Genomic DNA, 12,830 nt, shown 5'->3' with positions numbered 1-12,830 from the left:
ACGTTTTGCTCTGCGAGGCAATTCCGCAGAGGACCGAAGCGACAGGGCTGCGGTCGTAGCCGAGCCTGAGATCCACGATGTAGAAAGAGTTTCCCGACGGGAATTTCTCTTGGCCTATCATCATACTGCATTGATCAGCAGTAGACGTAGATGGCGCGCAGGGTGCTCGTGGCTTGGTGGAGAGTCCAGGGCGGATGCAGCTGTGTATGGCTGGAGGGGGATGTCCGGACCGGATTGCAGCGTGTAGTCCAGACAGATCTACAACCAGCAAGGTCCCTGACGGCATAATAGAAGCTTCTTGGCGGAAGATAATGACGATCATGTAGAGTTTGATGGCATGAGGACCTTGCTGAGCACCTTTGAGCACGTTTTGCGCCGATCCCTTCCTCTTAGCCCTAATTGTCCTTGCCGCGGGTCCATCAATCGTGGATTTACGTTCCGGAAGTAGGGGGAAGTGACACGGTCGTTTCTCTGTAACCTTGATTAATTTCTCCGACTTCTCTTGAAACTTTCCTACTACTTTATTAGTTCTGGTCCTTATGTTCTGTCCTCTCCCGACGAACCCCGATCATGTCCACTGGCGTCGTCAATTCCGAGCCCAAGCATGAGGGCCCCTGGCCAACTTCCTCGAACGAGACCGAGTCGACAGAAGCTAAGCCGGTGTTCAATGAGCAGACCAACTATGTGCCCAAGAGTACGATCATTACAGTGCGTGTGCATATCGAAAACTGGAAGAGAACCATGACTGATCGGAGACATCCAGATCTTCCTGGCCTGCTCGACGGTCGACCTCGTCGCGTTGATGGACCAGACCACCCTGGCCGCTAGTTTGTCCATTATCGGGAATGCGCTGCATGCAAGCGACAAGACGGCGTGGATCTCCAGCGGCTACTTCGTGTATGTCTTCGCGCGCATGACGAAAAAAGAAAACCCGCATTCTTGATTTGCTGACGCACACTGTAGCACCTCGACATGCTTTCAACTCCTGTACGGTCGGCTATCCGACATCTGGTCCCGCAAGCTGGTCCTCTTCGTGGGTCTAGGGATCTTCTTCTTCGGGTCCCTGGCCGCATCGCTGGCGCAAACAGCCACGCAGCTGATCGTCTTCCGCGCCTTCACGGGCGTCGGCGGCGGCGGTCTGATGACGGTCGCGCAGATGATCGTGAGCGACGTGGTCCCGCTGCGAGAGCGCGGCAAATACCAGGGCATCCTGGGAGCGGTGGTGGCGATTGCCAACGGCATAGGTCCCGTGATCGGGGGTGCCCTGGCCTCGATCAACGACGACTCGTGGCGCTGGATCTTCCGGCTCAACCTCCCGCTGACGGCGATCTGCGTGCTCGCCGTCTTCTTCTTCATGCCGTTGCGGAAGGTGACGGGCGACTGGAAGGTCAAGCTGCGGGCGGTCGACTTTTTCGGCGCCATCCTCGCGCTCGGCAGCACCGCCGTTTTCCTGCTGGGACTGACCTGGGGCGGCGGCGAGTATGCCTGGAACTCGGCCCACGTCATCGTCACGCTGGTGGTGGGATTCGCCGTGGGGGTGGGGTTTCTGCTCTGGCAGTGGAAGGGGGCCGCATTCCCCCTGGTGCCGATGCACATCTTCCGGTCACGCATCGTCAACGGCGCATGCCTGACCATGTTTATCAACGGGTGGAACTTCCTGGTCCAGATCTACTACATCCCGACATTCTATCAGCTGGTCTTCGAGTACTCGACCGTTCAGGCGGGCGCGATGCTACTGCCGATCACCCTAATGCAGAGTAGGTCCAATTCTTCCCCTATTGGCCCAGGCTATGGCTGATCGTTTGCAGCCGTCAGCAGTACCGTGTCCGGTCTCGTGGTGCACTGGGCGGGCCGGTATCGCGAATGCATCTTGTTCGGTTGGGCGATATGGGCCGTCGGACTGGGCCTGTTCTCCACCCTGGACAAATCGTCCGGCGTGGGAAAGCAGGTTGGCTATGGGATTTTGACCGGCGTGGGTGTGGGCAATACCTTGCAACCGTAAGAGACCGCCCCTTCACACCATATTCAGATGCTAACCAGTCTAGGGCACTGATCGCGGTCCAAGCGGGGGTGGAGCGAAGCGACATGGCGGTGGTGACGGCGTTCCGGAAGTAAGTCAACCCTCCGCATCAAATCCAGCGAAGAAACTCCTACTCACCAATAACAGCTTTGTACGAAACCTGGGGGGCACCCTTGGGCTCGCCATAGCCGGGACTCTCATGTAAGTCGTCTGGCCCGTGTGTTATTGTTCCCTCCATTAACCAGGTGTAGTAACAACATCATCGCCTCCTCGATCTCCTCGCTCGGGTTCAACGAAACAGAAACTCGATCTTTCCTGTCTAGCCCCCAGAACTATCTATCAAAGCTCCCGCCGAAAGAAGCAGAGCACGCCCGTTCGGTGCTAATCCCCGCATACAAGAAAGGATTCATGATCATCTTTGTTATCGGTGCTGCGTTAGCGGCGCTTGCCTTTGTGCTGGCCTTCTTTCTAATGCCCCAAGTGTCGCTCAATCGGGACGACGACGAGAAGCTCAAGGAGGAGGGGAGGAAACGGGTACGGGGGGAATTGGACGAGGAGACGAACGAAGTGAAGTAGTTGGACGTGGATGGAAGAAGAAGAACAAAACGATTCTCAGTAACTGAATAGATGCATAGATCACGCATGGATAATTCTAATGAACCTGCATAAAAAGGAGTCTGCTCCGGACCAATCGGAAGAGCCCATTACTCCCGCCCTCTTGCGTACACAAGATTAGGTAATACAGCATAAACCGTGCACCATAACTGGAACAAATCACCAACGACGCGCTGGTCGAGTTGACTTCAAACATCATTCCTTATGGCGAAAGATAGAGCATGAACCGGTTCGTTTTGTGCTGTTAGACTCGGCAGTTGGAAGACCCCTGCGATCCGGCGGGGTAAGTCCGGATAGCTCCAAATCGTATCGAGCAACGACGACGAAGATCTCAAGTGCACCCCATGCCTGCTACTTAACTCTCCCGTCCAGACCCACCAGAGCAACAACAGCATCAACAACAACCACCATGTCATCCAACATCGTCGTCATCGGCGGCTCCTACGCGGGGATAGGCGTCTGCCACGGCCTGCTGCAGAAGAATTCCGACCAGAAGATCACCGTGACGCTGATCAATCCGTCCACGGAGTTCTACTTCAACATCGCGGCGCCGCGCATCGTCGCCAAATCCGACCTGATCGCGCCCGAGAAATACACCTACTCCATCCCTGAGGTCTTCGACAAGTACCCGATGGGAACCTTCCGCTTCGTGCATGGCATAGCTAGCAGCGTCGACCTGCAAGAGCGGAACGTCCACGTCCATGTGCATCACGCCCACGACGAGGAAGAGAAGAAAGAAGAGGTGATCGCCTACGACCACCTAGTCATCGCATCGGGGAGCACTACTCCCTCAACAGTCGGCAAAGACAGCTTCGCCGCGCCGTTCAAAGCGCCCATAGACGGCGACCTCGCGGCAGCCGTGTCGCGCACGCAGAGCGCCATCCGCGACGCGAAGACGATCGCTATCGGCGGCGGGGGTCCCGTCGGCGTCGAGTTCGCAGGGGAGATCGCCGAAGCGTACGAGAACGACGCGACCAAGAAATCCATCACGCTGGTATCAGGGACGGCGCGGCTCCTCCCCACGCTCCCCGCCAGCGCGCAGGACGCAGCGGAGCAGATCCTGCAGAGCAAGGGCATCCACCTGCAGCTGGGCAAGCTTGTCAACCGAGCGGAGTCCACCACAGACGGCGGGTGGACCGTGCAGTTGTCGGACGGGACGACCCTGACAGTAGATCTGTTCATCTCAGCGATGGGCACGCTCCCGAACAGTGGGTTTATCCCGGAGTCACTACGGGACGAGAGCGGGTGGGTCACGGTCGACGAGCACCAGCGGGTGCTGAACCGACAGGGCCAGGCCGAACCGCGCGTCTATGCCCTGGGCGACATCACCTCGTATCCGGACCGGCTGCTGCTGCGGGTGCAGCCGCAAATTCCGATCGTCGTCGCGAATGTGCAGGGTGCTGTGGAGGAGCGCCACACGGCGCTGAGCTCGTATTCGCCGGCGGCGCAGTGGAGGGTGATGGCTGTCCCGGTGGGACAACGGACGGGCACGGGGGCGATCGGCAGCTGGCGCCTTTCTGGATGGCTTGTGTCGTTGATCAAGGGCAAAGATTTCTTTATTGGCAAGGCGGCGTCCTATATCCAAGGGTGATTCTGATCTGTTTGTTATTTCCACTAATTTTCCGTTCAATCTTGATTTCTCACGCTTGATTGATTGATTGCCCTGATCCTCCATCTCGTGCTAGACACTAGCGAGGCATGGGCGGAGTATCATCGGAGAATAAACCCTGCAAGCAGACAGGGTTCACACGCGTAGCGCACCAGGCTATAAAACAAAAAGGAAAGGAAAAGAAAAAAAAAAAATTACCATAAGCATCTGACCAGGTTACATCCCGCCCATAGTCCTTTGTCTCAGGACAATCTATCCACGACCAAGCTCCGCCCCTAGGGCCACAGCACGCCATGGCGAGCAGGGGTGGCTGACTCGCGACGAGTCGGGGCACATCAACACTAATGCAAGTCAGACGTATAGTCGAGGGCTTCTATAATGAGAGTGTCCACAAGTCCGTTCCTGGTCGCATCAAACTATCCTATATTATACTACCTAGGTATGTAGGTAACCATACGATACCAAGGCATGCCATGCGCGTCCGAACCCAGTAAAGGCGACATCAATGGCGTTCTCCTCCCTCGACCTCCACTGTAATGTCCACCGTTTTCATGACCCGTGTCAATTGTCTCGTGCTCCCTTTCCCGCTGTCGCTGGACTGCCTCCGTCCCATGGTTGTGATGTTGGTCCGGACCGCCGCGTACTGTGCGGGATCGCCGCCCCGGAAGTATTCCGGGCGATCGCCGCGGCGGCTCTCGCTGTGGCTGTCCGCGCTCTGGCTGATGTATTTTGTGGGGGAGCGCAGCTCGACTTCGTCGGGGAGGCGCGTGTTCATCAGGCCCGAGTTGAGGCCCGCGAGGATGTGGTAGAGCGTGGGAAGGCAGGCAATCGTGACGGTCGTGCAGATCATGGCTTGGCCGAGGATGGTGGGGTTGACGACGTCCCCTGTTTTGTTAGTATAGATTTACAACTCCAAAGAAATCATGGATAGCTATGCAAAGGCACGTGAAGGAGGGAGACACACATGTTTGATCAGAGGAGCCAAGATATGTTGGGAGGAGACACAGTCGGACAACCGATAGGACAACCACACTATATAGACTGGTCAGTAAGGGCTTGGGACTGTAGGCTCAATGGGTGAAATACAGCGATCGCGCAAAAAAAGCACACAGGATCTTGATTCGTTTGGCCAGCACCATCTGCACATTGCGCATCATGAAGAAGGGAATCGCGATGATGGCAAACTCGGTCAGGATGTGGATGGCCCAGATCGGGTACATGATAGCGCCCTAAGATGTCAATGAGACTGATTTTTCCAGCGGTAGCGGATATAGATCTACCTCTCCGGCGCATCTGTCCGGGCTATACGACCAGGGCTCGGGCATCTGGCACTGAAAGGCCGTTCCGAGGATGGCGAAGACAGTCCAGCCCACGCTCAAGCCAGCGGTGACGGTGCATGCTTGTCGAAGGGCATGATCGGGAGTCAGTTTCCAGACCAGCAGGATGGTGGACACCTGCGACAGCGAAAGAATGACGATCTGGATGAGCTGAGATGCGTATATGAACTGGATTGAGTCAGTCCTGGGGCTCGACGAGGAGTAAACAGGTAAAACAGGTGGTATTGCTCACCTTGCTGGCAGTCTGGATGGCCTCCGTAGACAGCGTGTCGCCGTGTCTTCCCACTCCATGATCAACGCCCTTTTGCACCACGATGACTTCCACTATGACTAGGATCTAGCAGTTGACGGGGGTCAACGAATCATCTCCACCTTCACCCGGGGATGTATGAACCATACCACAGCCACCCATATGGGCGTGTTGACGGCCGTCCGTCTTTGCTTGAAGTAGATGACCGACCCAAACTTGGCGGCCACAAAGATGATGGTCGCGATCAGGAAAGACACCGAGACAATGGTGATCAATACTCCATTATTATCGTCCGACAGCACCTGAAAAGGGCGAGTTCGAGTGGACATGGCGACGGATATCGTATAGGTTGAGTATCATGGTGGACGAACGCCCCCACGACGGCTGGGAATGCCATATGAAATAGGAAGAGATGAATGCAGTGTGCGAAGGGTTCATCCCGTGTGTAATATATTGGCGTTGTATTACACCAGGATGACCACAGACAATAGGCTTTGTGGTGGTAGCCACGTCTGATGACACTATTCAGAAAGCAGGTTAGCTGCGAGCAGGGATGCGGAGAATCCCACGACTCACCACCCACTGCGGCCTCGTTCTGGGCCATGGGTTCTTGACACGGCCCGCTCCTGGTCAACCGAGCCATGGTGAAGCCGCTAAGGCAAGCCCGATCAGGGATGATGGTCGCCAGGATGAAGGTGAATGGCGAGTTGCCCTAATCAAGCCCCTAATCCGAGCATCCCAAGTGGCATGGTTGGAAAATCCGCAGTATCGTTGCCACTAGATCAATATAGACAGAACATCGCTAATTGTTTAGTTTGGAGTAGTAGTACTTTAGAACAGGAGAGATAAAACTGTAGGGAAAAGACTGTTGGCTCGTGGAGATTTTCTCTTCTTCTTCTCCCCTCAATCCTCCTCTCCTCACTCTCCCGGCCCCTCCTTTGCCTACCAGAACAGGGTAGAACCGTCAAAATGTTCGATGAAGAGCAGGTAGAGCTCAAGAGTGGCAGTGCCATCCGGTCTGCAGCGGCCAATGATCGAAATCAGACGTATGATAGCAACAACAGCGCCACTTATCGCCAGAAACAGCAATTAGAGGTATGCCCTGTCTATTCCATGCCTGAACATGGAAGAAACTCATGCTCATCCATCTCTAGCGGTATATGAATTTCTTCTCATCTCTCGCCTTCTCTGCAACCCTTCTCGCCTCCTGGGAAACCACCGGAGGAAGTTTTCAGGCCGGTCTCTACAACGGTGGTCCGGCAGTCATCGTCTATGGCCTCATCGTCAGCACGATAGGCAATCTGGCCATCGCCGCGTCGTTGGCAGAGCTGGCATCGGTGCATCCCACGGCTGGAGCCCAATATCACTGGAGTTATGTCCTCGCGCCCTGGTGTCCTCGCTTCATCAGTTTCTTCCAGGGATGGATCACCGTCTTCGCCTGGGGCGCCCTCGTCACCATCGCGCCCTTCTTCATCGGCACCCAGATCCAGGGCATGGTAGTGCTGGATCATCCCGAGTATCAGTCGCAGCGATGGCATGGCACGCTGCTCATGTGGGCCGTGCTGCTGATCCCCATCATCATCAACATCTTTGCGCGTCGTCTGCTCCCCTTGATCGAGATCTGCGTCGGGATCATGCACGTCGTCTTCCTGCCCGTGGCCATCGCCATCTTCGTTATTATGGCCCCGCGCAATCCCAACGCTTTTGTCTGGGAGACCTTTGTGAGCGGATTGAGTGGATGGGAGAACAAGGGAGTTGTCTTCTCCATAGGATTGCTGGGAGTGATCACTCCATTTAGCGGTATTTCTCTCTCTCCTCTTTTCCCTCGACCGGTTCTACACCCACCCCTTCATAAAGTCTGATACTAACAAGAATAGGAATCGACGGCGTCATCCACATGTCCGAAGAAATCAAAAACGCCAAAATCGTCGTCCCCCGGTCCATGATCTGGGGCACATTCATCAACGCGATCATGACCTTCGGCTACGTGATCACCATCCTCTACTGCATGGGCGACTACGAGGAAGCCCTAACGTCACCAACCGGCTACCCCATCATCCAAATCGCCTACCAAGCAACGCGGTCCAAAGCCACAACCTACATCCTCATGGCGCTCGGCATGCTCCCCGGCTGGATCGCACTCTTCAACAGCCTGGCGTCCGTCACGCGACTAACCTGGGCCTTCGCGCGAGACAACGGCCTCCCCTTCTCAGACTTCTTCGCGCGCGTCGACCCCGTCCTCAAGATCCCCCTGCGCGCGCTCTTCCTCGTCGCCTCCGTCGTCATCCTCCTCTCCTTCATCCAGATCGGCTCCACAGCAGCCTTCCACGCCATCCTCTCCCTCAGCACCCTCGGCCTGTACTTCTCCTATCTCATCCCGCTCGTCCTCCTCCTCATCCGCCGCTTTACCTCCCCCGGCCAGATCCCCCGCGGCGCTTTCTCCCTCGGCCGCTGGGGTCTGCCGCTTAATATCGTCGCTGTCGTCTTCGCGACCTACTTTGCTATCTTCTTGCCCTTCCCGCCCTCGTTGCCTGTTGATGGCGAGAATATGAACTATGCGGGGCCGGTGCTGGGCTTCGTTATGTTGTTTGCTCTGTGTGATTGGGTGCTGCGGGGTCGGCACAAGTGGAGTGGGCCGACGATGAAGTATTCGCGGGAATAGGCTTATTACCCTGTCCCCTGTCTTAATGGGTTGCGTCGTGATGTTGTTGTTGTTGTGATGGTGGTGGTGGTTGTGGTGGTGGTGGCTGTATTGTTGGTGGTAGTGTTGCTCTGTCGTACTATTGACAACCCTTTATATTCTTTCTTTCTTTCTTATTGTATGGGCGGTTTCTTGTTTTGTTGGGTTGTATATAACCATTCATAGCGCATTCATACACGTCATCGCTAGTGGACTATTGATAAGTTAGCATAAGCCAAAAACTACCAATCGATCTCAAAATGCATATATTATCACCCCAACCTATATACACCAATGCAAACACCCAAACCAACCATAACGCCACCCAACCAGTAACACCAACCATCTATGAGCGGAGAGTATCTATATGACATTACAACCAGATCAAAAGTCTAACCACCTAACTAGCACGGGATTTCTCCCCCTGCAAGGACTCCATCATGACCGCGCGCAGCCGCACGTTCGCCACACCACCAACCCCATAAGCCGGCACGATCTTGCCCATGCGCGCAAAACAGCTCACCACGTAGTCGCGACGGATGCGCGAGGCTCTCTCGCGCCACCCCAGCCCACCCGGCGGCTGGCGGTTGTACAGGTCCAGACCGAGGAGATGCATGGGCGTACTGGCGAACTGCATCAGCGCAGGACAGGCGAACTGCGCCACGGCTGCCTTCATTCCCGGCGTGGCGGCTACCGCGTCCGGTATGGAGGGCGCGATTAGCGGGGGGATGTTGAAGGACGCGAAGATGGTGATGCTGTCGCGGAGGCAGAACAGCCCGTACGAGACCCGGGGTACGTGTTGGGTTGCCGTGCCGGCTGGGTGGCATGATGCGGGCGGAGATGACCGCGGCAGGGGCGCGGACGCCGGCGAGGATGGTGATGCGGCTGGGGTCGGGGACGCGCCGAAGAGACGCGCGAACCGGGCGTCCTTGTATACGCAGATGCTCATGTTCACGATGGTGGTGGTCAGGAACTTGGCGGTGTCGGGGAAGACGGCGGAGAAGGACTTGTTGCGCAGGGTGGATGAGACCGTGTCCATGACGTTCGCGGTGAGGTAGGTCGAGGTGTATAGCGTGTAGATGAGGAGGAAGGGGGTGCTGAGGAAGAAGGCCCCGGGGCGGGAGAGGATAGATGCGAAGTTGGAGGTGATGGTCTGGCGGATGGAGACGCCTTTGGCTGCTTTTTCGATGATCGCCCTGGAGAGAGAAGTCGATTAGTAGAAGCTCCTTCTTCTCATCCCTATCGATCTTCTTACCGATCGATGACCGTGATGACTGGACACGTCAAGGCTCCTGCGATAGCGGCGCTGGTGACATCGACGCCGAATCGCATGGCCAACCGGTCGGTGTTCCACGCCTTTCCGGGCGACACGACCGGTACAGGGACCGGAGTCTCATTTGCGAGAAGACGAGTCATCGTCTGGATAGACCTGGTCGGGTCTTTCGAGCAGAATAATCGAGATGACTCGGTTGAGATAACTCGATCAGGATCGCGACGTCATGCAAGGGAGGATGGATTGGGGGGGGATCAATGATGATAGAGATTCATATAAACATTATGGCAATCTAGGATGGGAAGAAGAACCTGAACCAGCAGGAAGTGAAGGAATAATTGAATCTGATATTGACGGTGATCGAGTCGGACGAGAATCTGCCGGTTGGAGCGCCGATGCCGGCCGATCATTCTGCCGTCTCCCGATCTTCTACTTCTACTTCTTCTATTCTTGTCCTCTCTATTATACTTGTCTTGATCTGTTCTAATTTTTGGGCTCACTTCGTCTAGTCGATTCTGTTGGATGAAAATTTCCTATCATGCGCAGGATTTAGTGCCACCCCGTGGTTGGCTGGCGGCTAGCTCGATTCGATGTATATTTAATCCCTCAGCGCCGAATGCGCTGACCCCTCACCACCATGACTCTGGAGAATGGATACAGTATCAGATCGGTCAGACGGAGACCAAACTGGCGAATGTTCCTTCTGCAAAGAAGTGGTCTGCGAAGAACGTCTGGGACATTCTGAAGACCCCCAGAAGCTGTTCCATACCACATGCGCCAAGTGCTCCCTGTCAGACACCGGACCAGATGCCTCTTTTTGCTCGGCCTGTCGTCATCTGAGACTCCCTCACCTCATCGGCTGTCTGCATCTGGCTATCAATGACCCGGTGTACGTGCCATTGGGCACCCTCGGGCAGCTGCGCGACAAGCGCTGTCAGTTCTGTCAATTTCTCGTCCGGACCCTGTCGACGTTTGCCCACCACACATTGCGGAATGACGAACTGGATGCTTATTCAGTGGTGTTATGGGCATTCGAGGCGAGTCTCAAGGTAGGTCTAGAGGATGGAGGCGGCGAAGCACTGGTGGACACCAGCCTTCCAGCGTGGATCCAGACCTGCGACCTCAAAGGAGAACGCGAACTGGCATCGGTAGGGTTCGATCAGAGTGGCGCACCGTTTGATAGGCTCCCCGCGATGACGGAGCATGTCGATTGGAAGCAAGTCCGTCTGTGGATCCAAAAGGATCTGTATAGAACCGCATCAGAAGCCGACGACCCTTATAAACCCATCTCAGGCCTCAAGGTTATCGACGTCCACCAGGACCGTGTGGTCAAGGCGACGGCAGACTGTGCGTATCTCGCCTTAAGCTATGTCTTCGGTACAGCGAACACAGTCGACGTGCCCGCGTCAGGCCTCTTCAACCGCCAAGCGCTGCCATTGACGATCCGCGACGCCATCGTAGCCTGCGAGGCAATAGGCATGCGGTACCTCTGGATCGACCAGCTTTGCATCCAACAAAGCGACGCAGCCGACAAACTCCAGCAAATCAACCAGATGGACCGAATCTACCAAGATGCAGTATGCACATTAGTCGCCGTCGCCGCCGACGACGGTCACTACGGACTTCCTGGAGTGACCAAGCCTCGCACCTGGACCTACCCTACCTTTCAAATCGGCAACGCCGTCCTCTCCGGCCTCACTCCCTCGCCCTCATGGTGCATCCGCTACAGCAAATGGTACACGCGGGGTTGGACCCTACAAGAAGCGCTCTTCTCAAACCGGTTCCTCGCGTTCGCCGACCACGGCGTCCACTACGGCCGCCGCTACCCAGATGATTTCGACTTCTCCTCCGAGCATTGCAGCGACCTCAGCAATGAAGACTCCGCCGTCATCCCCGCCCTCGGCGACTTCTGGACCACCCTGGACGACTACACCGGGCGAGACCTCTCCTTCCCCTCCGACGTTCTGCGCGCTTTCACAGGCGTTCTCCGCTCCGCCCACGGCGACAACACCTACCACGGCCTGCCACCGTCAGAAATCGACCGCGCCGTCCTCTGGACCCTGTCCACAAGACAACAGAAACCCCACCGCCAACGAACAGGCTACCCCTCCTGGTCATGGACTTCCCACAACGGGCCCACGACACACCTGAAGCCAGTCGCCGCCCTATCCATCTGGGCGATCCCCAGACCAGGGTCATCCCCCACAATCTGCCAGCCCGCCAGAGGCACCAAATGGGACGAGAACGGACAGGGCATCCCGATATACATGATGGCTCCAATAATGGTAGCCTGGCTAACAGGCTGCATCCGCGCTCCCTTCCCAGGGCCTTCATCATCTTCCCCCACAATCAGCGCCGCGTCCCTCGACACCCTTGCAAAGCGGTGGCCCACCCACGACGCATACTGGCAAGACGCTTTCGGCAACACCACCATCGACAACCTCTTCACCCTCCAAGACCAAGCGACAGCATCATCCCACCCCGGCCGAATCCTCATCCACGCCCAAACCCCTTCCACTCCCTCCCCATTCACAATCGAACGCCGCCAACACGCAAAACACCACCTCCACCGACCCGACCTCTTCCACATCCGCTCTTCCTCCTCGGGAACATTCGCCGGCACAATCCACATCCCAACTTACAACGCCGACCCCACCACCATCTCCAGGGCCGAACTCATCGCCCTATCCATCGGCAAAATCGATGATGATGACTACGCCATCGCCCGCGCAGAGAATTACCTCGGTGACGTCAATCTCTTTAGCGGGGGGAACGTCCTCAAATCTGGCCCTAGCAGCGGGGGACCACCGCCTCTAGCTGATATGCAAGCTGCTCTCCCGATCAACGTCATGCTCGTTGCGCGGAGTGAGAGGGAGAGCGAGAGTGAGAGTATGAGGGGAGCTAAGCTCGTGAGGAGATTAGGCGTGGGGTATATCTTCTTAAAGGAGTGGGCGCAGGCTGAGCCGGTAGGGAGGGGATTTGTTCTTGAATAGCATTTTTTTTTTTTCGCTTTCTTTCTTTCCTTTTCTTCTGAGCTTCTTAACCT

General features: G+C 56.2%; 7 protein-coding genes across 7 annotated transcripts; 4 read left to right on the top strand and 3 right to left on the bottom strand.

Moving 5' to 3' along the window:
- Positions 1 to 532: 532 nt before the first annotated feature.
- P168DRAFT_266302 (putative MFS drug transporter) lies at positions 533 to 2,596 on the top strand (the record flags this gene model as incomplete). The annotated part of the gene is made up of 7 exons (XM_024834959.1): positions 533 to 708; positions 764 to 897; positions 964 to 1,757; positions 1,809 to 1,998; positions 2,046 to 2,111; positions 2,168 to 2,221; positions 2,272 to 2,596. The coding sequence occupies exons 1-7, from the start codon at positions 571 to 573 to the stop codon at positions 2,594 to 2,596; spliced, it is 1,701 nt and encodes a 566-aa protein (XP_024694232.1). The 5' UTR covers positions 533 to 570.
- A 242-nt stretch (positions 2,597 to 2,838) lies between these two features.
- Positions 2,839 to 4,248, top strand: P168DRAFT_289091 (NAD(P)/FAD-dependent oxidoreductase). Its single transcript, XM_024836923.1, has one exon. The coding sequence runs from the start codon at positions 3,045 to 3,047 to the stop codon at positions 4,224 to 4,226; it is 1,182 nt and encodes a 393-aa protein (XP_024694231.1). The 5' UTR covers positions 2,839 to 3,044; the 3' UTR covers positions 4,227 to 4,248.
- Positions 4,249 to 4,274: 26 nt separating this feature from the next.
- On the bottom strand, positions 4,275 to 4,642 carry P168DRAFT_127820 (uncharacterized protein). Its single transcript, XM_024832665.1, has one exon. It carries the CDS (start codon positions 4,537 to 4,539, stop codon positions 4,324 to 4,326), a length of 216 nt encoding a protein of 71 aa, XP_024694230.1. The 5' UTR covers positions 4,540 to 4,642; the 3' UTR covers positions 4,275 to 4,323.
- A 63-nt stretch (positions 4,643 to 4,705) lies between these two features.
- P168DRAFT_325974 (uncharacterized protein) lies at positions 4,706 to 6,353 on the bottom strand. Its single transcript, XM_024841068.1, has 6 exons — positions 5,981 to 6,353; positions 5,814 to 5,918; positions 5,525 to 5,749; positions 5,331 to 5,473; positions 5,209 to 5,276; positions 4,706 to 5,129 (listed from the first exon to the last, which is right to left on the bottom strand). Exons 1-6 carry the CDS (start codon positions 6,158 to 6,160, stop codon positions 4,747 to 4,749), a joined length of 1,104 nt encoding a protein of 367 aa, XP_024694229.1. The 5' UTR covers positions 6,161 to 6,353; the 3' UTR covers positions 4,706 to 4,746.
- Positions 6,354 to 6,800: 447 nt separating this feature from the next.
- On the top strand, positions 6,801 to 8,726 carry P168DRAFT_325973 (putative GABA permease; the record flags this gene model as incomplete). Its single annotated transcript, XM_024841067.1, has 3 exons — positions 6,801 to 6,926; positions 6,986 to 7,631; positions 7,709 to 8,726. The coding sequence occupies 3 exons, from the start codon at positions 6,801 to 6,803 to the stop codon at positions 8,491 to 8,493; spliced, it is 1,557 nt and encodes a 518-aa protein (XP_024694228.1). The 3' UTR covers positions 8,494 to 8,726.
- Positions 8,727 to 8,773: 47 nt separating this feature from the next.
- P168DRAFT_250450 (uncharacterized protein) lies at positions 8,774 to 10,106 on the bottom strand. The gene is made up of 2 exons (XM_024834216.1): positions 9,767 to 10,106; positions 8,774 to 9,707 (listed from the first exon to the last, which is right to left on the bottom strand). The coding sequence occupies exons 1-2, from the start codon at positions 9,925 to 9,927 to the stop codon at positions 8,912 to 8,914; spliced, it is 957 nt and encodes a 318-aa protein (XP_024694227.1). The 5' UTR covers positions 9,928 to 10,106; the 3' UTR covers positions 8,774 to 8,911.
- A 216-nt stretch (positions 10,107 to 10,322) lies between these two features.
- Positions 10,323 to 12,830, top strand: P168DRAFT_303388 (HET domain-containing protein). Its single transcript, XM_024838752.1, has one exon. The coding sequence runs from the start codon at positions 10,435 to 10,437 to the stop codon at positions 12,775 to 12,777; it is 2,343 nt and encodes a 780-aa protein (XP_024694226.1). The 5' UTR covers positions 10,323 to 10,434; the 3' UTR covers positions 12,778 to 12,830.

This window comes from Aspergillus campestris (assembly GCF_002847485.1).
Source record: "Aspergillus campestris IBT 28561 chromosome Unknown P168scaffold_4, whole genome shotgun sequence".
Taxonomy (NCBI): domain Eukaryota; kingdom Fungi; phylum Ascomycota; class Eurotiomycetes; order Eurotiales; family Aspergillaceae; genus Aspergillus; species Aspergillus campestris.
This window is presented reverse-complemented; position numbering and strand designations above follow the sequence as displayed.